Source organism: Scylla paramamosain, unplaced genomic scaffold (assembly GCF_035594125.1).
Source record: "Scylla paramamosain isolate STU-SP2022 unplaced genomic scaffold, ASM3559412v1 Contig9, whole genome shotgun sequence".
Lineage (NCBI taxonomy): Eukaryota > Metazoa > Arthropoda > Malacostraca > Decapoda > Portunidae > Scylla > Scylla paramamosain.
In genome coordinates, this window is record NW_026973674.1 from 1,590,389 (window position 1) to 1,613,157 (window position 22,769).

A 22,769-nucleotide genomic window follows, 5' to 3' on the forward strand; every position below is an offset into this window, starting at 1 on the left:
CGCCTGACCGCAAAGCCGCCACCGTTATCCTAAGCATGATAGCTGTTATCAAGCTGTGGGACAGCGCCCTTATTTTTTGTTCCTTTGATCTACGGTATAAATGAGTGGGCATAACTTTGTCCTCTCTGTAAATTAATAAAATGATAACACGGCAATTGGAGAAGAAGGAGGAAGAGGAGGAAGAGGAGAAAGTGGAAAAAGGAGGAAAACAAGGAGATTGAAATGAATGAATAAAGAAGTGGAGGTGGTGGTGGTTGACCTCCGTAATGCGGAGCGGCGACTGGCCAGCGCTTTCCACCACCACTCATTGACTGTGCCTTTGCGGGTCTTGGGCAAGGTCTTTGAGGGAGGGCAACTCAGGAGATGATCCAGCAGTCTTTAACAGGCTTAATGATTTACTACAGGCTCCTCTCAGCCCTCCCATCAGTGACGGTGGAGGCGCCCCATCAGCCCTCCCCTCAGTCACGGTGCAGGCGCCCCTCAGTCCTCCCCTTATTCACGGTGCAGGCGCCCCTCAGTCAAGGCGCACTCAGCCCTTCCCTCAGTCACGGTGCAGGCGCCCCTCAGCCCTGCCCTCAGTCATGATACATGTGCCCCTCAATCCTCCCCTCGGTCAAAGTCCAGCCGTCCCTCAGCCCTCCGCTCAGTCACGGTGGAGGCGCCCCTCAGCCCTCTCCTCAGTCACGGTGCAGGCGCCCCTCTGCCCTCCCCTCAGTCACAGTTTAGACGTCCATCAGCCCTCCCCTCAGTCGCAGTCCAGACGTCCCTCAGCCCTCCTGTCAGTCACGGTGCAGGCGCCTGTCAACCCTGTCCTCAGTCACAGCCCAGACGTTCCTCAGCTCTCCTTTCAGTCATGGTGCAGCGCCCCTCAGCCCTAATGTAGGTAAATATATACTTGCCTCACATATGTTCAAAACGTGGCAATATTCTGGTATCGGTAAATTATGTAATTCATGCACAGCATCTATACAGAATTAGCAATTTTCATCCATGCTAAACTCACCAAATGTCATTTCCTTGTTTCGTCTATACCAGACCTAAAAATCTGCAGACGAGACGAAAGTCGTCACTGAAGCAAGAGTGACACATCCAGAATCTTTCAGATCAGTCACGGCAGCAGTGTCATGAAAGTCAGCTGCCAGACAACGTGGGTGTTGCTTCATGTATCAGTCCGGCAACTTTTCCCCAAAGGTCATGTGGCCAGTCCTGAGAGACGATGGAAGTTATGAAATAGTGAGTTTTTTTTTTTTTCAGACCCTGCCTCCCCAACTCCCCACCGTCAGTGGTTTGATACGAATAGTAATCTTATCTCTCTTGTCTTAACTCATTTGTTGACTGTTGGCTGTGGCGTGAACACGTACCTCTGATAACATCACCTGGCGGCGCTGGTGACGCGGAGTAAGGTGAGTGTTGAGGCGGTTCCTCGTCCACCTGGCATCCCTCACCAGGTGTGTGGCCCATGCTTCCTTTCTCACTGCATCAGAATTTCTTAATACTATTTTCTTTGGGTCTTCGTTCTTACTTCTACTCTTCTCCTTAATTCCTTATCAATTTGTTGTTGTTTTTGTTCATGTTGTTGTCTTAACCTAAACATCACAATTCACATCTTCACTCACTATGTAGTGTCACTTTCTCACAAATTTTATTTTCAAGGTATCTTTATTTCTTGCAATGTCACTTCAGGTCCCACTTCTAGTTTATTATTGTTTACTTTAGGCGCCGCCACATGCCGTCCCGTGGCTGACGGTGCGTACCGCCCTATTTCACTCTACTCACTAACTAAATTATCTCTACCTCCAACTCATACATCCTACAAACAAAAATCAATGAATCAATCAATCAATTAAATAAACGTTAACTCCTCCCCAGCCTGCAGCACACGGCAATAACGATGTGAATCAATGAAATCTCTTGGAAAACTCAAGAGCTCAGTCAACCGCACTCAACCCTCGCCACCGTTCTCAACCCTGAGGTCCAGCAGCTTGAGATGGTAGGCTGGGTGTGACTGCTCGGGAAGAAGCACTTATTATATTAACATTACGTACAAATGAATGGTAAACATGATCAATAAGGTATTAATAGGACAATAAAACGAATCATGACAAACATATATACTAGTGCTGGGAAGATAATTTTTCCACCACAGGCTTTTGGTGAATGGATAGAGTCATTTGTGGATTTAATGGAAAGCGTTCAGCTATATAAACTTCACTTGATTTGTATTATTTACTTGCACGATCATTCACGACTTCTAACAGTATATACAACATCTAAAAGCAACTCTCTTCCTTCACACAAAACTACAAACACCTAGTTACACAAACATTCTTCACTCAAAATTAAAAAATATCATGGCGACTCCTACACCAACCTCGGAGTCTCCATCTGGGGAGGGAACCACAAATATCCCAAGGTCGGACTGCACTTCTGGTATCAACCCTAAGTGTCTTGACACACCACCTAAATTTTTTCACCATTAATTTATGCAACATTCGCGGTCTTGGATCTAATTTTCATTCTATAGAATACCACCTCTCCTCTTCTGAATCTCATCTTCTTTTCCTCACTGAAATACAGGTGTCTGAGGCAACTGACATTATCCCCTTTTCTGTTCCCGCCTCTTTTCTCTATCCTCATTTTCAATCTAAAAACTGGATGTTGCGTTAACCTGCTCTTGTGCCCACGCTCTTGAATCTTTCGATTTTTCTACCATCTGATAACTACAGAGTCACTCTCAAAATAAATTTATCTGTGTTGTATACCTCTCACCTAACTCCCCTGACTATATGAAATTCTTTGAGTACTAAACTTTTAAAGTGAAGCACATTCTGATTCTCTTCCCTTCTGCGGAGATCTCCATTCTTGGAGACTTCAATGTTCACCACCAGCTTTGGATTTTCTCTCCTTTCACTGACCATCCTATTGAACTACCCTTTAATTTTTCTATCTTCCACGACCTAGAGAAATTGGTGCAACAACATACTCGTATTCCTCACCGTCTTGGACATACGCCCAACATTCTTGACTTTTACCTAATTTCTAATCCTTCTGCTTATGCCGTTACTCTATCTTCTCCACTGGGCTCATCCGATCGCAATCTCATATCTGTATCTTGTCCTATCGCTCCAATACCTCCTCAGGATGCCCCGTAAGCGAAGGTACCTCTGGCGTTTTACCTCGGCTGTTTGGGGGTGCCTGAGGAGGTATTTTGCAGATTTTCCTTGGAATGACTACTGCTTCCATGTCAGAGACCCGTCTCTGTATGCCGAGCGGATAACAAAGGTGATAGTGTCTGGCATGGAGGCGTACATTCTTCACTTTTGTTCTTTACCTAAACCTTCCAAACATTGGTTTAACACAGCCTGTTCTCGTGCTATACATGATAGAAAGGTGGCAACACAAAAGGTATTTGAGCCTTCTATCCCCAGAATCTAATGCGCTTTATATTTCTGCCCGGGATAATGCCAAGTCTCTTCTTCAGCTAGCCAAAACCTCTTCATTAATAGAAAGTGTCAATTTTTTTCAAGATCTAACTCCCTTCGTGACTTCTGGCACCTAGCCAAAAACATCTCCAATAATTTTGCTTCTTCTTCCTCTCTCCTTTATTTCAAATAGATGCCACCACTGCCATCTCATCTATCTCCAAAGCTGAACTTTTCCCTGAAACCTTTGCTAAAAAATCTGCCTTGGATGATTCAGGGTTTGTTCCTTCCTCTCCTCCACTCTCTAACTACTTCATGCTACCTACTAAAATTCTTTGTAATGATGTTTTCCATGCCCTCGCTGACCTAAACCTTTAGAATGCTTATGGACCTCATGGGGTTCTTCCTACTGTTCTCCAAAAACTGCGTCTCCGTGCTTGCACCTTGCCTAGTTAAACTCTTTCACCTCTGTGTGTCAACATCTACCTTTCATTATTGCTGGAAATTTGCTTACATTCAGCCTGTTCTTAAGAACGTTGGCCGTTCTAATCTCTCAAGCTACCGTTCTATTGTTTTAATTTCCTGCCTATCTAAACTATTCTTAAACATTTATTACTTTATAACATTCTATCTGATCGTCAGTATGGACTCCGTCAAGATCGCTTTACTAGTGATCTCCTGGCTTTCCTTACTGAGTCTTGTTGCCTTAGACATATCAGAAGCTTTTGATAGAGTCTGGCACAAAGCTTTAAATTCCAAACTAACCTCTTACGGTTTCTATCCTTCTCTCTGTAACTTAATCTCAAGTTTCCTTTCTGACCGTTCTATTGTTGCTGTGGTAGACGGTCAATGTTATTCTCCTAAATCTAGTAACAGTGGTGTTCCTCAGGGTTATGTCCTGTCACCCACTCTCCTCTTATTTATCAATTATCTTCTAAACCAAACTTTTTGTCCTGTCCACTCTTTCCCTGATGATACCACCCTGTATTTTTTATCGTCTTTTCATAGACGTCCAACCATTCAGGAAGTAAACAGTTTATGCAAGGGACCACAGAACGCCTGACTTCTGATCTCTAAAGTTTCTAATTGCGGCAGAGGAAACTTAGTATTGTTCAATGCCTCAAAAACTCAATTCCTCTATTTATCAACTAGACACAACCTTCCAGACAACTATCCCCTCTTTTTCAATAACATTAAACTAGAAACTTCGCATCTCATCTCTAGCTAAAACAACTCCTATGAAGTTAGGTGTTCTGAGACGTCTACAGCAGTATTTCTCAGCCTTCCAGCTGCTAACTCTGTACAAGGGCTTTATCCATCCGTGTATGAAATATGATTTACATTTCTGAGGGATCTCCACTCATACCGCTCTTCTAGACAGGATGGAATGCAAAGCTTTTCGTCTCATCAACTCCCCTATCCTAAATGACTGTGTTCAGCCTCTTTCTTATCGCCGCAATGTTGCATCTCTAGCTGTCTTCTACCGCTATTTTTATGCTAACTGCTCTTCTGATCTTGGCAACTGCATGCCTTCCCCTCCTCCAGTGATCTTGCTGTACGAGACTTTTTTTTTTTTCACTCACTCCTTTTTTGTCACCTCTCTAATGCAAGAGTTGAACAATATTCCCAAGGATTCATCCTTCTCTCTGGTAAACGTTGGAATTCCCTGCCTGCTTCTGTATTTCCACCTTCTTATGTGTTGAATTCATTCAAGAGGGAAGTTTCAAGACACTTATCATTTATTTGTTTCATTTTTTACTACCACTTTGAACCCTAATTGGCGACCGGCACCTCAGTGAGTTTTTTTTAATATTTTTTATTGAAATTTTTTGCCCTTGGCTGGTGTCCTTCTTACATAAAAAAGTAGGAATCATGTCCCAGTAAAAAAAAAAATAAATAAATAAATAAAAAAATAAAATGGATTCCTCTCCTGAATATCTCGAAAGACTTCGCATTATATTTCCTATTATAATTTATTCAAACAATTAACATTCAGTGAGAAACACATTCTACACACACCCAATCCCCATCTGTTAATATATAACACCAACATTTCACTCTGGACTCCATTACCACTCTCAGGCTCTACTTGCTGGTAATGTGACTGGCGGCCTCCTTATCTTGACCATCTCTGGTCTGCCCATTCTGTCTATTCCCGTCTCCTACACCTCATATCATTATACAAAACCACAGGATACGGTACAAACACCTCATATCTGACACCAGGTGATACGAATCACGTGGATGCGGATATGACGTTCCATATGAGAGGCCACCTGGACGTGACGCCACCTGGCACACGCACACATGCACTCTCACCAAAGGAAGATTTACAAACACCATGGGGTTTCCTACGGGTGTACTAGGTTGACTCAGATACATCAGCTCACACGCATACTGACAGGATAGTCTAACACTGCAGCACGGTCCACTATACAGCTGTTGGCCATTTCTCGATCACGAGTTCTCTTCCGAACACTTGTTTACCGTTATAAAGAGTTTCAAGTTCTTAGTCTTGCACAAAATGAAAACCCACGTTTCTATTGTTTTACGATTTATTTTCCATTACTTCGATCATACGGTTTATCTCCCCATACCTTTGAATAAAGTTGACTTTCGAGTAACTAGTAAATCGCATCTCCATCCAATCAGGAACAACGAGGCGGAGTTTGACGTGCGTCGTGGCCGCTGTGGCAGCAAGGCAGAGGCAGGCAGCCTGAAGGAAGGGCAACAGGCGAGGCAGGTAGCCTAAAGGAAAGGCAGCAGTCGAGGGAGGCAGCCTGAAGGAAGGCCATCAGGAGAGGCAGGCAACCTGAAAAGCAGCAAGACAGAGGCCTGAAGGAAGCGGAGCAGGCGAGGCAGGCTGCCTGAATCATGGTGAGTGTTGCCCTCAGTAGAGTTGGGTTAGGCCAGTGGCGGTTTTCCATTCTTCCTCTATCAGACATCCTACACTGGGCGTGCCTCCCTCCCTCCCTCCCTGTCTGCCTCCCTCCTGCACACCCAGTGTTCACAACCACACTCCCACACCTGCGCATCCCTGAGTGTTTTGGTTCCCTTGAGCACCTTATCAGCCCTTGATGGACTTAACTTTTGTCTTCAGTTGCTGCATGCAATCCTTCCACATAGATGTACCTGGCGGCAGCAGCAGGTGTTTGCTATGGCGAACCTGCCGGGGTGTGTGAAGTGTCCCTCACGCCGGCTCTTTGTTGCAGGACGACAGTTTGGAGGACTGCCCTATATGCCATATCACATTTGACGACACCCTCAGGCGGCCACGCACTCTACCATGTGGCCACACTCTCTGCACGCCGTGCATTAATGAACTCAAGGAACAGGGTTCCGTCAAGTGCCCCATATGCAGGGCGAGTCACGCCGTGCCCGAGATGGGGCAGTTCCCCATCTCCTATATTACAGAGGGTTTTATCAAGAGACTGAGAGGATCGGCCTCTCTGCCACCCAAGCCAGGGAAGCAGGCACCCCCTCCAGTGACACAGCCTTCACCAAAGGCGATAACGGGACTCAGCAGGAGGGCACAGTCTTTGCTGCAGGAGCAAGAGTTGAAGGTCTTGGCTGCCATCCGCTCCTGCGAAGAGGAGCAGAGCCAGCTGGCCGATTATCTGACAACTCTCATTGGCTGGGATAGTCGCCAGCAGCGGATGGAAGACGAGCTGCAGACATTGGTGGACCAGAGCAAGAGTGCCCGAGAGGTGGTGCGCCGCGAGGTGTCCCGGGTGAAGGGAAAGCAGGAGGAGGTGCAGCAGAGGGAGCAGCAGCTGAACGCCACGCTGCAAGCGCTGCGCATGGCCACAACACGTCACGAAGCTTATGAGATCATTGAGGATGCAGCCCATCTTGCGGAGGAGGATAGTCAGAGGACAAAGGATTTCCTGGGAATGTTTCCCGACGTCCACGCCGTCACCACCGTTGCCAAGGTGTGTCTTCACACTTGGTGTGCTTGCATGTTACTCTTTTGGCCACGGTTAGTTAGTTTCTTGGCAACATCTTAACCTGTATATACAATATCCATATGCAATATAATGTTTGTACTCCAAAAACATATGCTTTACCCCTGAACAATCTTAAAAGATTAAACACTTAGTAGCACGTCAGCAATTATTCAAACACTTGTTGAGTTACAGAATTAATACATTATTAAGATAATTATAAATTGTTAAAATAAAGAGTAACTTTCAAAGATCCCTACCAAAACTATTCAACATAAGGCAGGTTTCCACTACACGCCTCTCCGTTTGTACAGCACCACACACACACACACACACACACACACACACACACACTGTCGTGTCGTGTTCCAGGTGGCAGAGGCATCCCGCGCAGCCCTGCAGGCAGCTGCCGCCGCCTCAGCTTCCATACAGGCAGCCCTGGAGGCAGCGGGCACTACTGCTGCAGCTGTGGGGGATTCCAGCCTCCCGGCAACCTTAGCCGAGGCCTCCTCCATCGCAGACAGGCTGCAGGTCTTGCTGACGCCGCCTCTTACGGTGAGTGTCAGGCCGCAAGTGTCACTCCTGTCCGGCGGTGTGTGGCTCACGGCTGTTCGTTCCTCTCTCCTTGTTGCCCACCCCTCTCTCTTTCTGCCACCTTCTCATTTTTTTTTTTTACTTTCTTTTGTATTCTCTCTCTCTCTCTCTCTCTCTCTCTCTCTCTCTCTCTCTCTCTCTCTCTCTCTCTCTCTCTCTCTCTCTCTCTCTCTCTCTCTCTCTCTCTCATCACTCAGCACCACACGCAGCACATCACCACACCAGCAGCAGGCATTGCTACCCTCCCCCACAAAACAATAACAGCTGTTCATGACATTTCTGAATTCCTTGATTGTTGCTGCCTTTAATCTGGCCAGTGTGGAGGGGTGTGATTACACTAAGCAGGCTAGTGAAGCCCTAAAATTCTGCTGCTGCTATTTAAAATGTACTTCTTGTATCCTTTCCACGAACTGCCACCCTTACTTGCTACCTCCTCCATGTAGACCGAGGATCTGTTTAGCCTGAGGCAGCCTGCTAAGGGCATGGTGGAGGCTGGCCTTGTCTTCGCCGTCCACGAGGTGGAGGGACGGAGTCGATACGCAAGAATCAGCCTTGAAGACGGCCGCCTGCATCTTCACTCCCTGCAGGCCCAGGCACCGCCCTCCTGCGCCGTCACCTTGCAGGTGGGGTTAGCGCCTGGCGCCTCTCCCTGGTCCCGCAACCGCGTGGCTAGAGGGAAGGGGACTCGTTACAACAATCATGCACTCATTCTCAGCCTAACCCTCCCACACCTGGTACAGCTTATCTCCTCCGCCAGGCACTGTACTTCCATACTCAATGCAAGCCCACAGCCTCCACACACTCTCCGCCTCCCCCTCTACCAGGCACTGTCCTTCCCTCCTCCCTGCACGCCCACACCCTCCCAACACTCTCCGTCCTGGCCCTGCGCCAGGCACAATCCTTCCCTCCTCCCTGCACACCTACACTCTCCAAAAACTCCCCACCCTGCCCCTCCACAAAGCAGTCCTTCCCTCCTCCCTGCACGTCCACACCCTGTCAACAATCCCTGCCCTGCCTCTCCGCCAGGCACGATCCTTCTCTCCTCCCTGCACGCCTACACCTTCCCTACACTCCTCGCCCTGCCCCTTCCCCAGGCACTGTGCTTCCATCTTCCCTACACGCCCACATCCTTGCAACACTCTCCGCCCACCCCCTCTCTGCCCTTCCAAGGCACTGTCCTTCCTTCTCCCTGCACGCCCACACCCTGCTAACACTCCCTGCACTGCCCCGCCGCCAGGCAATGTCCTTCCCTCCTCCCTGCACGCTCACACCTTCCCAACACTCCCCACCCTGCCCCTCCGCTAGTCACTATCGTTCTCTCCTCCCTGCACGCCCACACTCTCCCAACACTATTGTATTATGACAACCGGAAAATAAGGAAATAAGGCCAGCGACTTTCACTGCAGATTAAAAGAAAAAAAAAACTTATATATATATATATATATATATATATATATATATATATATATATATATATATATATATATATATATATATATATATATATATATATATATATATATATATATATATATATATATAAAACTCATTTATCAAGATTATGTAAGACTATTTTTTTACGTAAATTATAAAAAAACCCACTTAGGTTTTTTTTTTTTGTGATTTTTTTACGTAAATTATAAAAAAAAACCCACTTAGGTTTTTTTTTTTTTTTGGGTGGGGGTGAGATGGTGGTGGGTTCTTCTACTACTACTACTACTACTACTACTACTACTACTACTACTACTAACAACAACAACAACAATAGTACACCAACAACAAGAGTAGTATCAGTAATAACAACATTGTGTTCCAGATGGTGGAAGTGGTGCCGGCCGGCCCCCCTTGCGAGGTGTTCATGGACCTGGAGTGGCCCGGCAGCGCCGCGCGGCGGGTGGTGGTGAGTCTTCCCCAGTACACACCCCTAGGCCTGCAGTTCGTGCTGCTGTGCTCGGGCCAGCGGGGTGCCTGTTACGCCAACTCCAGGCTGTTTGAAGTATGGGATCAAGGACGGCCTGGGGAATATGTGGTTGGAGGAGATTACCAGACAGGTAATGGGTGGGGAGGAGCCGCCCTGCTGCCTCACCTTGACCAGGGGGAGTATTGGCAGTCAGGCCAGGCGGGGGCTGTGGGGGGATGGTGGGGAGGTGACTCTGCCCAGGGAGCTCAGTTCTACATCACCACACGGGACCATCGGCCTGGTGTTCAGTATGATATCTTTGGTAAGGTGGTGCGGGGCCTGGAGGTGGTGGTGGCAGCAGCCCGACACCGCCCCATTACTGAGGTGACTGTGGAGCAGTGTGGCGTGCTGCTGTCACGGTAGTGCTGCACCCACACCACAACACCACACCACACCACGCAGCCATAAAAGGAGTTTTTTTTTTTCCGTGTGTGTGTGTGTGTGTGTGTGTGTGTGTGTGTGTGTGTGTGTGTTTTAATGGAGATGAAACAAGCTAACAACAAAACAAACAAATGCACACATAAACACACAATCAAGCAAACACAAACAAACACACACACACACACACACACACACACACACACACACACACACACACACACACACACACACACACACACACACACGTAAGGCTGTACACTTTGTCACATTTACTTTTCTCTGAATGCTTAAGTCTTGCCAATGTTTTCTGTCAGCGATTGTTGCTGTAAATATTGGTGACAGGAAATACCACTTTACACATTCATCATTATACGATAATAATCATAATAATCATAATAATCATAATAATAATAATAATAATAATAATAATAATAATAATGATGATGATGATGATGATGATGATGATGATGATGATGATGATGATGATAATCATGATGATCATGATGATGGTGATGATAATAATAATAATAATAATAATAATAATAATAATAATAATAATAATAATAATAATAATAATAATAATAATAATAATAATAATAATAATAATAATAATAATAATAATAATAATAATAATAATAATAATAATAACAATAATAATAATAATAATAATAATAATAATAATAATAATAATAATAATAATAATAATAATAATAATAATTACATTCTTATTTCTACAAATAATCTATAATAATAATAATAATTATTATTATTATTACTTTTATTATTATTATTATTATTACTTTTATTATTATTATTATTATTATTATTATTATTATTATTATTATTATTATTATCATTATTATTATTACTACTTTTATTATTATCATTATTATTATTGTTATTATTTTATTATTAATTTTATTATTATTAATAATAATGATAATAATAATAATAATAATAATAATAATAATAATGATAATAATAATAATAATAATAATGATAATAATAATAATAATAATAATAATAATAATAATAATAATAATAATAATAATAATGATAATAATAATAATAAATAATAATAATAATAATAATAATAATAATAATAATAATAATAAAAGGGATCATATGAAGATCAGCCACGCCAGCTTATTTCACTTGAAGAAAAACCTTATTAAACCTAACCTAACCTAACTATATAGATTAGGTTAGGCTAGGTTAGGTTAGGTTAAGTTAAGTTAGGTTAGGTTAGGTTAGGTTTAATAAGGTTTTTCTTCAGGTGAAATAAGCTGGGGTGGCTGATCTTCATATGATCCAATAAAAGTAATAATAATAATAATAAAAGTAATAATAATAATAATAATAATAATAATAATAATAATAATAATAATAATAATAATAATAATAATAATAAACGTAATAATAATAATAATTTTTATTATTATAGATTATTTGTAGAAATAAGAATGTAATCATAATGATAATAACAACTTTATCGGAATTATCAAACGTATAGTGCATCATACCTAGTATTTTCATTTTAACTTTAAGAAAGTAATGACAATACTGGAGTGGATGGGTGGGTGGATGGTGAACCCAAGCTGTGCCAAAAGATCCAGTCCCATTATTACTTCGGTGGCGCCTGAATTAACGACGTAAAAGTTCGTCATCACCTGACGACAGTTAACACTTACCGTAGCAGGTAAGTTGCCGACGACAAGTGGTGTCCTCCTTATCCTGTAGAGTTTGGTTGTAGTCGCCTTCACTCTGGCGCCCTTGAAATGCTCTTTTGCAAAAGACGAGGAGAACAGCGAAATGGACACATCGGTATCCATTTGCAAGCGTAGCGTCCTTTCCTGTCCTTCTACACTAATCACAACTTGACACGTTAGCCGTCCTAGGTGTTTCTTGTCGCTGTAACTCAGGATAGCTTCCTCGTCTTCACGCTTCTGGACCTTCTTGAACTCCGAGGATCGACACGATGCAGCGCAATGGTCCGGCTTCCCACAACGCCAGCACTGCGATTGACGAGCAGGGCACTGGCTGTTACGGGCCAAGTGCCCTCTCTTCCCACAGTTATCACATTTCACAGGACTTTTCCATGTAAAGCTGTAGTTTTTTGCACCTCCCATGAAGCTTCCTCATGCGTGAAGTTGGAAGTGTTGCAAGCTGGTTCTTCCTTCTCTTGTGATTCTCGCATGGAGCGCTCGTAGGCTTCCGCTTGCGTCACAACCACATCCAGCATAAGCTTGTTATTCTGGAGGAACCGTTCGTGTAGCCTCGGATGAACTGTTTTCTCGACCACTTGGTCTCGAATTATTTCCTCTGTAAGTGCCAGGAATTGGCAATTATGCGCCAATCGCCGCAGTTCAGCCACATATTCAGCCGCTGACTTACCGCCATGCTGCCTTCTGCGTCGCTGCCTTTCAACGATGACGTTTACTTGAGGAGACTAGAAGCACCTTAGCTGCCGCATCGCGGTCGCGTAGTCATCCTAACCCGTAGTCTTAATAGCCGGTGGCTGGCTATGAAACCCTCTGCGCCTCAGCACCCACGCTGTGAAGCAACAATGCCTTCTTCGCTATTGCCGTGAAGTCGTTGCCGCCGACAGCTACGAGGAATGTCTCAAACTGGCACTCCCAGTCTGTCCAGGTGCAGGAGGGCTTCCCAGAAATGGCGGAGGCGGACATATTCCGGTGCCCTCCATTGTAAGTGAGAATCCTACTAAATGCTCCAAAATATAGTGTCTGGTCGCAAGGCCAGGAGGGTAAAGAGAGGCGCACTGGCTGTACAACCGTCAGCGAGCCCAATCCTGTTTATTTGCCTGGTAAACCCGTCATCAACTCTGGTTCGAACTAAACATTCGAACTGACCGAACATAATTGAACCACACCACAAATAACCTAACACTGCAGAGGATTCAGGGTTTGTTCCTCCCTCTCCTCTATCCTCTGACTACTTCATGCTACCTATTAAAATTCTTTTCAGTGATGTTTCCATGCCCTCGCTGGCCTAAACATTCGAAAGACTTAAGGACATGATGGGGTCCATCCTATTGTTCTCCGAAACTGCGCCTCCGTGCTTGCATCTTGCCTAGTCAAACTCTTTCAATTTTGTCTGTCACCATCTACATTTCCTTCTTGCTGGAAATTTGCCTATATTCAGGATGTTCCTAAAAAGGGTGAATGTTCTAATTCCTCAAACTACCGTCCTATTGCTTTAATTTCCTGCCTATCTAAAGTTTTTGAATCTATCCTCAACAGGGAGATTCTTAAACATCTATCACTTCACAACCTTCTATCTGATCGCCAGTATGGGTTCCGTCAAGGCCGCTCTACTGGAGATCTGGCTTTCCTTACTGAGTCTTGGTCATCCTCTTTTACAGATTTCGGTGAAATTTTTGTTGTTGCTTTAGACATATTAAGAGCTTTTCTTAGAGTCCGGCATAAAGCTTTGATTTCCAAACTACCCTCCTACGGCTTCTATCTTTCTCTCTGTAACTCTATCTCAAGTTTCCTTTTTAACCATTCTATTGTTACTGTGGTATACGGTCACTGTTCTTCTCTTAAATCTACTAACACTGTTGTTCCTCAGGGTTCTGTCCTGTCACCCACTCTCTTCCTATTATTCATCAATGATCCGTGAAACCAAACTTCTTGCCCTATCAACTCTTACTTTGATAATACCACCCTCCACTTTTCCACGTCTTTTCACAGACGTCCAACCATTCAGGAAGTAAACAGTTCGCTCCTAACTTCTGATCTCTCTAGAATTTCTGAGTGGAGCAGAGCTAACTTAGTACTGTTCAATGACTCAAAAACTCAATTCCTCCATCTCTCAACTCGACACAACCTTCCAGACAACTATCCCCTCTTCTTCAATGACATTCAACTGGCACACTCTTCTACACTGAACATGCTTGATCTGTTCTTTTCGTATAATCTAAACAAGAAATGTCACATGTTATCTCTAGCTTAAACAACTTCTATGAAGTTAAGCGTTTATAAGGAGGAGGCAGTAGACACCTGCCGAAACGATAATTACTCCCAGTGAGGTCTAAAGCACTGTTCAGGGGGTGCTGTGAACTTATCATTAAACCCAGCTGTGACCTCACTGAACGTTTCCCTTTGTGTCTCACAACACAAGGCATCTATTTCTGGCATCTAGCCAAAAAAATCTCCAATAACTTTGCTTCTTCTTCTTTCCCTCCTCTACTTCAACCAGATGGCACCACTGCTATCGCATCTATTTCTAAAGCTGAACTCTTTGCTCAAACCTTTGGTAAAAACTCTACCTTGGACGATTCTGGGCTTGTTCCTCCCTCTCCTCCACCCTCTGACTACTTCATGCCACGTATTAAAATTCTTCGCAATGATGTTTTCCATGCCCTCGCTGGCCTAAATCCTCGGAAGGCTTATGGACCTGATGGGGTCCCTCCTATTGTTCTCCGAAACTGTGCCTCCGTGCTTGCACCTTGCCTAGTCAAACTCTTTCAGCTCTGTCTGTCAACATCTACCTTTCCTTCTTGCTGGAAGTTTGCCTACATTCAACCTGTTCCTAAAAAGGGTGACCGCTCTAATCCCTCAAACTACCGTCCTATTGTTTTAATTTCCTGCTTATCTAAAGTTTTTGAATCTATCCTCAACAGGAAGATTCTTAAACATCTATCTCTTCACAACCTTCTATCTGATCGCCAGTATGGGTTCCGTCAAGGCCGTTCTACTGGTGATCTTCTGGCTTTCCTTACTGAGTCTCTTTTAGAGATTTTGGTGAAACTTTTGCTGTTGCCTTGGACATATCAAAAGCCTTTGATAGAGTCTGGCACAAAGCTTTAATTTCCAAAGTACCCTCTTACGGTTTCTATCCTTCTCTCTGTAATTTCATCTCAAGTTTCCTTTCTGACCGTTCTATTGCTGCTGTGGTAGACGGTCACTGTTCTTCTCCTAAATCTATTAACAGTGGTGTTCCTCAGGATTCTGTCCTGTCACCCACTCTCTTCTTATTATTCATTAATGATCTTCTAAACCAAACTTCTTGTCCTATCAACTCCTACGCTGATGATACCACCCTGCACTTTTCCACGTCTTTTCATAGACGTCCAACCCTTCAGGAGGTAAACATATCACGCAGGGAAGCCACAGAACGCCTGACTTCTGATCTTTCTAAAATTTCTGATTGGGGCAGAGCAAACTTGGTATTGTTCAATGCCTCAAAAACTCAATTCCTCCATCTATCAACTCGACACAACCTTCCAGACAACTATCCCCTCTTCTTCAATGACACTCAGCTTCTACACTGAACATCCTCGGTCTGTCCTTTACTTATAATCTGAACTGGAAACTTCACATCTCATCTCTAGCTAAAACAGCTTCTATGAAGTTAGGTGTTCTGAGACGTCTCCGCCAGTTTTTCTCACCCCCCCAGCTGCTAACTCTGTACAAGGGCCTTATCCGTCCATGTATGAAGTATGCTTCACATGTCTGGGGGGGTTCCACTCATACTGCTCTTCTAGGCAGGGTGGAATCAAAAGCTTTTCGTCTCATCAAGTCCTCTCCTCTAACTGACTGTCTCTCTCTCACCGCCGCAATGTTGCATATCTAGCTGTCTTCTACCGCTATTTTCATGCTAACTGCTCTTTTGATCTTGCTAACTGCATGCCTCCCCTTCTTCCGCGGCGTCGCTGCACAAGACTTTCTTCTTTCTCTCACCCCTATTATGTCCACCTCTCTAACGCAAGAGTTAACCAGTATTCTCAATCATTCATCCCTTTCTCTGGTAAACTCTGGAACTCCCTGCCTGCTTCTGTATTTCCACCTTCCTATGACTTGAATTCCGGATCTTCAGGTGATCCCATAATTCTACTAACACTACAAAGACGCATATATATAACTTACGCTCTCGCTACTGATTGCCTGCATTTCTTACATATGACACTGGGCTTCCTGGTTATCTACTTCGGCATGCTGCACGTGCTACAAGTGCTCACTGCGTTGCATGTCCACACATCTTGGAAAAGTAACCTTATTAGAGGATGATCTTCTGGTTCGATATCATTTTTCTACCTTATTTTCCATACCTTCGGACCTCGCCACTGTCTCAAAAACTTTGCATAACTCCATACAGGAATTGGAATCTTTACTTGCTGATGAAACGCATAGACAGACGCAAGTTTTCTCTCAAACCATAATCAAAGCATTAACAGCAAGGGTAGAATTTTTGCATGGCAAATTGAACCAATCTCAGCATGACTACAACCTTCATTCAGTGCACGTTCGTACCAAAAGAGGACTCATAAATGTGTTAGGACAATTGTCTCAATATCTCTTTGGCACCGCCTTGGGCGAAGATGTACAGGATTTGAGGAAACATTATGACCAACTAATAACGGTTGCAACTACTAATAAGAAGGGCCTGACCTGCATCACAATAAACTGGTTAAATTATCCAACTGGTCCAACATGTATGAGTTATTGCAGTACTCAAATGATTTAGCAAATGTGCTTGATAATACCTTACATAGTTTAGATGTGATAAATCAAGTGGTGGTAATAGATCAAGTTTCGCATGTATTTGAAGCTTCCTTGAGTTCAGTTCTTTCTATTAATGAAGCGATAATTCGCAACATGGTGGATGCTGTCAATGAAAGGGTAACAACTTCCCTATTTTATGTAGAGGATTTGCTTCACACAGTAGAAATTGGTCAGTCAACATACAAATTGACACCATTGTATGCAATGGACACGATCAATATTACTACCCAATGCTAGAAGCTATCTTGACCATAGATGCAATAATTGTAAACATACGTTTTAAATCTCAGGATCATTTTGAGGCCTATGAGATTAAAAATTTTTCCATTTTCCGTTAATAATTCGGTGATGATACTGGACATGAATCCTTCCTTAGTGCTAATAGCCAAGGACTTTTCATTATATACAGTTGGAGATTTAGCTGAATTAAAATTTTTTAAATCTTCATACTTATATTTGTATACCACTGTTAAAGTATCCAATTTGCCTTCTTACCTGTAGTAAATGGTATTTGTAAAGTTACCTTTGCACGTTCAGAGCTCTATCACTCTGTCCATACATAGTCCAGAAACTATTTTCCATTGTAACTTTCATAGATATCATTACTTTTATTTCACAGTCTCAGTGACTTGCCAAGAAAGGACCACCTATGAAAAGGTTATAGGACATCATGCGGTACAAGATGCTTGTCATGTACGTTCTAGTAAACTAACCACTTCTCGGTTTTATTTAGCTTTCACGACAGAACTTTCTTATAGGGTATTCCCTGTCACTTCCCTGAAGAATCTGACAAAGTCAACGATTTCTTTTATAACAAACTCGTTATCCACTCTTTCCTTCTCAAACAAAAAAAACAAAAAATAAATAAATAAAAATAAAATAAAATAAATAAATAAAAATTTTAGAGGCTCTAGAGGCATCTTTACCAGTATATCTGAAACCTAGATTTCTCTGCCCAAGTGTCCTGACACCTTTCCTTATGTTAGTGTTCTTGAAAATACTTTTATATTCGTGTGTTAGGAAAGCCCTAAATTTGTATGTATACCTTGATAGTACACATAAGAACATAAGAACATAAGAAATAAGGGAAGATGCAAGAAGCGACCAGGCTTACACGTGGCAGTCCCTGTATGAAACATACCTACCTATTTCCATCTGCTATCCCCATCCATAAACTTGTCTAATCTTCTCTTAAAGCTCTCTAGTGTTCTAGCATTAACTACATGATTACTGAGTCCGTTCCACTCATCTACCACTCTATTTGAGAACCAATTTTTTCCTATCTCCTTCCTAAACCTAAATTTTTCAAGTTTGAACCCGCTATTTCTTGTTCTACCCTGATTGCTGATCCTAAGAATTTTGCTTACATCTCCCTTGTTATAACCCTTATACCACTTAAAGACTTCTATCAGGTCCTCTCTTAACCTACGTCTCTCTAAAGAATGTAAATTTAACAGCTTCAACCTCTCCTCGTAAGGAATACTCCTCATCCCCTGTATCCTTTTAGTCATTCTCCTCTGTACTGATTCTAATAGACCTATATCTTTCCTGTAATGTGGGGACCAGAACTGCACCGCGTAGTCTAGATGAGGTCTGACCAGCGCCAAGTATAACTTTAATATTACTTCCGGCCTTCTACTTTTAACACTCCTAAAAATGAATCCTAGTACCCTATTTGCCTTGTTTCTGGCTTCTATATATGCATTGTTTCCCTAGACGGAGTTCAGAGCTAACTATAACTCCTAAATCTTTCTCGTACCCTGTACCTTCCAGAGTTTGGTTGTCTAATGTGTACCTATTGTGTGGGTTTCCTTTACCTACGCTAAGCACTTTGCATTTATTGATATTAAATTCCATTTGTCATCTATCCGTCCATTCATTCATTCTATCTACTCGTAAGTCTGCCTGCAAGGCGATGGCATCCGATTCTGACCTAATTAATCTACCTATCTTTGTGTCATCCGCAAATTTACTAACATCACTACTAATTCCACTATCCAAGTCATTGATATACATTAGAAATAACTATGGCCCTAATACTGATCCCTGTGGCACCCCACTAATTACATGACCCCACTCGGACTTCGAGCCGTTTATTACCACTCTCTGTCGCCTGTTACCAAGCCATGACCCTATCCAGCCTAACACCTTCCCATCTATCCCGTGTGCCCTAACCTTTCTCAGGAGCCTTTGGTGGGGTACCTTGTCAAATGCTTTACTAAAGTCCAGATATAAGATATCATAACTATCACCATTATCTACTGCCTCGTACAGCTTACTGTAAAAACTTAACAAGTTTGTCAGGCAAGACTTCCCCTTCGTGAAGCCATGCTGTGACTGATTTATCAAGTTATGTTTGTCTAAATGTTCCCTAATGTTCCTCGCTATTATTGACTCTAACATTTTACCTACAACTGAAGTTAAGCTGACAGGTCTATAATTAGACGCTAAAGTTTTATCTCCTTTCTTAAAGATGGGTACTACATTAGCCTGCCTCCACATTACTGGTACCTCACCCGACTCCAGTGATTTCCTAAAGACAGAAACTAACGGCTCACTAATAATCTCTTTACATTCCTTAAGTACTCTGGGATATATTTCATCAGGTCCTGGTGACTTGAACTTTTTTAGCCTATCTATCTCCTGTTCCACTATCTCCCTAGTTATGGAAATACCTGTCAGCTTCTCATTCTCATCTGCTCTAAACACCTGTTCACTATCTGGCATATCCTGCATGTTTTCCTGGGTGAAGACAGTTAAAAAATAATCATTCAGAAGTTTACTAATCTCCTCCCCAGAACTAACCAGCTCCCCATCTGCTGCCTTTAATGGACCTACAGTATCCTTATTCTTCGTCCTGTATACCTGATAAAATCCCTTGGGGTCCGTCTTCGCCTGGCTGGCTATCTTTGATTCATAATTGTCCTTAGCTTTCCTCGTTAACTTCCTGACTGTTCTAACTAATTCATTATATTGTGTCCTTAAAACTTCTTCACCTGCCCTTAATCTCCTATATATACTTCTCTTACGCCCTATATAATGCTTTAACCTAGCAGTCATCCATTTAGGGTCATTTTTTTGTGATCTTATTGTTCTATACGGGATATTTGCTAACTGACCTGTATGAACTTTATCTACGAAATATTTATACAATTCATCTACATTTACTTCACCTAGTCCCCTCATCTCGTCCCCTACCATCCTCTCCACTCCCTCATCTATTCGCCTCGACCTCACCTCTCTCATTTCAGCATGACCTGACATTCCAACATACTCACACATAGCTCCCCCCTTCCTCTTTCCTCCTCCCTTCCGGACACATCTTCCCTCCTCTTGTCCTACACCCTCACGCCTCACCTCACCTCTCTCATCCTGCCTTATCTCTCTGAACTCCGTCCCTGACCTGACCTCACCCTGCATCCCTTGCCAGTCCACTCCTTGGAGGTACCTTTTTAATTCTTCAAAATCTGCTCTCCTAAAGTCAGGCATTTTACTAGTGTTTTTGTTTCTAACAGTTTCTTCCCATTCTAAATTGTACCTAATTTCCCTATGGTCACTGTTACCTAGCGGTCATCCAACCTCTACATGCGTGATTGCTTCCTCCCTGCTAGTAAGAATTAAATCTAGAATATTATTCCCCCTTGTGGGTTCTACGACTACCTGTTTTAAAAAGCTATCCTGAATTACCTTAAGAAATTCCTCTGCTTCCTTGTTACCCACAATCAGACTCCAGTCGATATTCCTAAAATTAAAATCTCCTACCACACATACCTGACTGTACCTGCCTGCTGTATTTAATTCCTGCCTCAGTGAGGTGTTAATTTCCTCTGTACTGGTCGGTGGTCTGTAAACTACCCCTAGTACTACTGACTACGATCCTTCTTTAATATCTACCCATATCGACTCTGCTTTGTTATCTGCTTTAATTCTACTGTTGATACAACACTGTAATGTGTCCCTAACGTATAACGCGACGCCTCCTCCTCTCCTGTTTTCCCTATCTCTATAGAACATTGTATACCCATCTATCTTAACCTCTGGATTAAATAATTTTCCTGACATATCTAACCAAGTTTCAGTTAAAGCAATGATATCAAATTTCTCTACACTCGCTATTCCTTTAAGCAAGTCTATTTTATTCAGAATACTTCTACAGTTTGTGTAGTAAACACTTAAGCTATTTCTCACCATCCCTGAGCTAGCTACCTTTCTAGATTTAACTATTTTGCCCCTCGCCTTCTCACTACCCCTTCTTCCTTCCCGACTAACGAAAAAAGTGCTGGAGTGCAGTAACCTCCCGCTCGAGTGTTTCGGCCAAAACACGAACACCCTGGCGTGACAAATGCACTCCATCCCTGGCGTACAAGGTGTCCCTGCCATAGAAAAGGTCCCAGTTAGACGTAAACGTCTTCCTTCTGCAACTATTAATGAAGGAGTTTCATACACATAACATGGTTAAGTACACTGTGTTCGCGAGGACGCGTCGAATAGGTGACCGAGCGATGTATTATATTTATAATGCCTTGTCTAATTAACAATATAAGTGTATGTATAGATATACTCGTATGCATAAGTGTAGATAATGGGTGTTGGCGGATAAGGGTGGAGCGGATACGATAACGCCACCCTACGTCACACACACACACACACACACACACACACACACACTTATACACACACACACACACACACACACACACATACACCATGGAACTTTCCATACTCCTTTTATTGCCATCGATAAGTAATCGGTAGCACCTACATTATATTATCTAAGTATTCTTCATAGTTAATCTCTATCTCTAATGTATTTTGCCATGTATTATTCTATATAAGTAGCTTTTCCCTTGCCTTATTTATATAATTTGTAAGTTATAATTATGAATATATTAATGTACTGTGAGTGCGGTCAACCGCCCATATTTCGACTGTCAGCACTTTTTTGAAGGCGGTAAGCGTGTCTCGAGCCGGCTCCGTCAGTCCCTTGCCCGGATGTAACGCTGTACCACGCAGAGGACATCCATTCTCCCGTACACGCTACATCTTTCTCCCAGAACTCTGTACATATATTTAAATGTACATATTTTTATACGTTCACCTTTGACATTCACCTGAAAACCACAGAAACTCACCACGAGTGACTTTATCTACCACATAAAGGTAAGAAACTAATGAACAATGTTCATGGGTAATTGGTAATTCAACCACACTGGAACAGTGCCTATTGTCTCTGTGCCTCAATAACTTGCCTTAGTTTTGTTCACTGGATTACCTCTAGATTCACTTCCTTTCAACATATAGGGTGGAATCCTATTCATCCGATAAGTTTTATTAGAATATATTTTATTTGGTTTGGATGTATCATCATTGATCATGTTCTTACAGATCTCCAACAGTAATTCATCTGTTTCCTTGAATGTGAAGTGGCTCTTTAGGAATTTTAAATATAACATTTCTAGTGTTTTCTTATTTAGTTTCCATTATATAATGATGTTTATGAACCAAGCTGCATCCCTAATGCTATTATTTGTCTTAAGGGATTCTAAAATGCTATTTTACATTTATCCTGAAGAGTTGGAAATCCTTGTAATTATGGTTAGGTGATGGTAAACCTATGAGTTTGTAAATTTGGTTAGTGGTTATTTGTTCCTTATCATCATAATTCTCCTTGAGCAATGATAGCAATGTCACAGTTTTCTTTAGTAAAGGCTAATTCAAAAACTATCAAGTACGCAGTACCCTTTAGTAGGCTTAACAGATGGGACACTTTGTTTATCCTGGCAGTATCTTGTCTTTGATGGATTAATTCCTTATATTTATCCCAGAATGAAGACCACTCAGTGATATTTCCTGCAAATATTACATGCGAACGGAATAAAAAAAAAATAAAAGTTGTAGAAAAATAAAGTGCTACTAGTGCTAATCCGCATGGTGTTGTGTG

General features: G+C 42.5%; 1 protein-coding gene across 3 annotated transcripts; it reads left to right on the forward strand.

Moving 5' to 3' along the window:
- The first annotated feature begins 1,098 nt into the window (after positions 1–1,098).
- LOC135096924 (uncharacterized) lies at positions 1,099–10,546 on the forward strand. 3 transcript variants are annotated; one of them, XM_063998699.1, is made up of 7 exons: positions 1,099–1,403; positions 1,870–1,990; positions 6,075–6,299; positions 6,635–7,354; positions 7,739–7,921; positions 8,404–8,583; positions 9,777–10,546. In XM_063998699.1, the coding sequence occupies exons 3-7, from the start codon at positions 6,297–6,299 to the stop codon at positions 10,281–10,283; spliced, it is 1,593 nt and encodes a 530-aa protein (XP_063854769.1). In that variant the 5' UTR covers positions 1,099–1,403; positions 1,870–1,990; positions 6,075–6,296; the 3' UTR covers positions 10,284–10,546. The 3 variants fall into 3 exon arrangements, with proteins under 3 accessions (XP_063854769.1, XP_063854768.1, XP_063854767.1); XM_063998698.1 differs by lacking the exon at positions 1,870–1,990 and having other exon boundaries at positions 1,099–1,448; XM_063998697.1 differs by lacking the exon at positions 1,870–1,990.
- The last annotated feature ends 12,223 nt before the right edge of the window (positions 10,547–22,769 follow it).

What these genes read in the sequence shown, in the direction of transcription:
- LOC135096924 (XM_063998698.1), top strand. An exon ending in CCGTCACCACCGTTGCCAAG is followed by an intron (nt 7,355 to 7,738) that starts GTGTGTCTTCAC and finishes GTCGTGTTCCAG; the next exon opens with GTGGCAGAGGCATCCCGCGC. An exon ending in TGCTGACGCCGCCTCTTACG is followed by an intron (nt 7,922 to 8,403) that starts GTGAGTGTCAGG and finishes TCCTCCATGTAG; the next exon opens with ACCGAGGATCTGTTTAGCCT.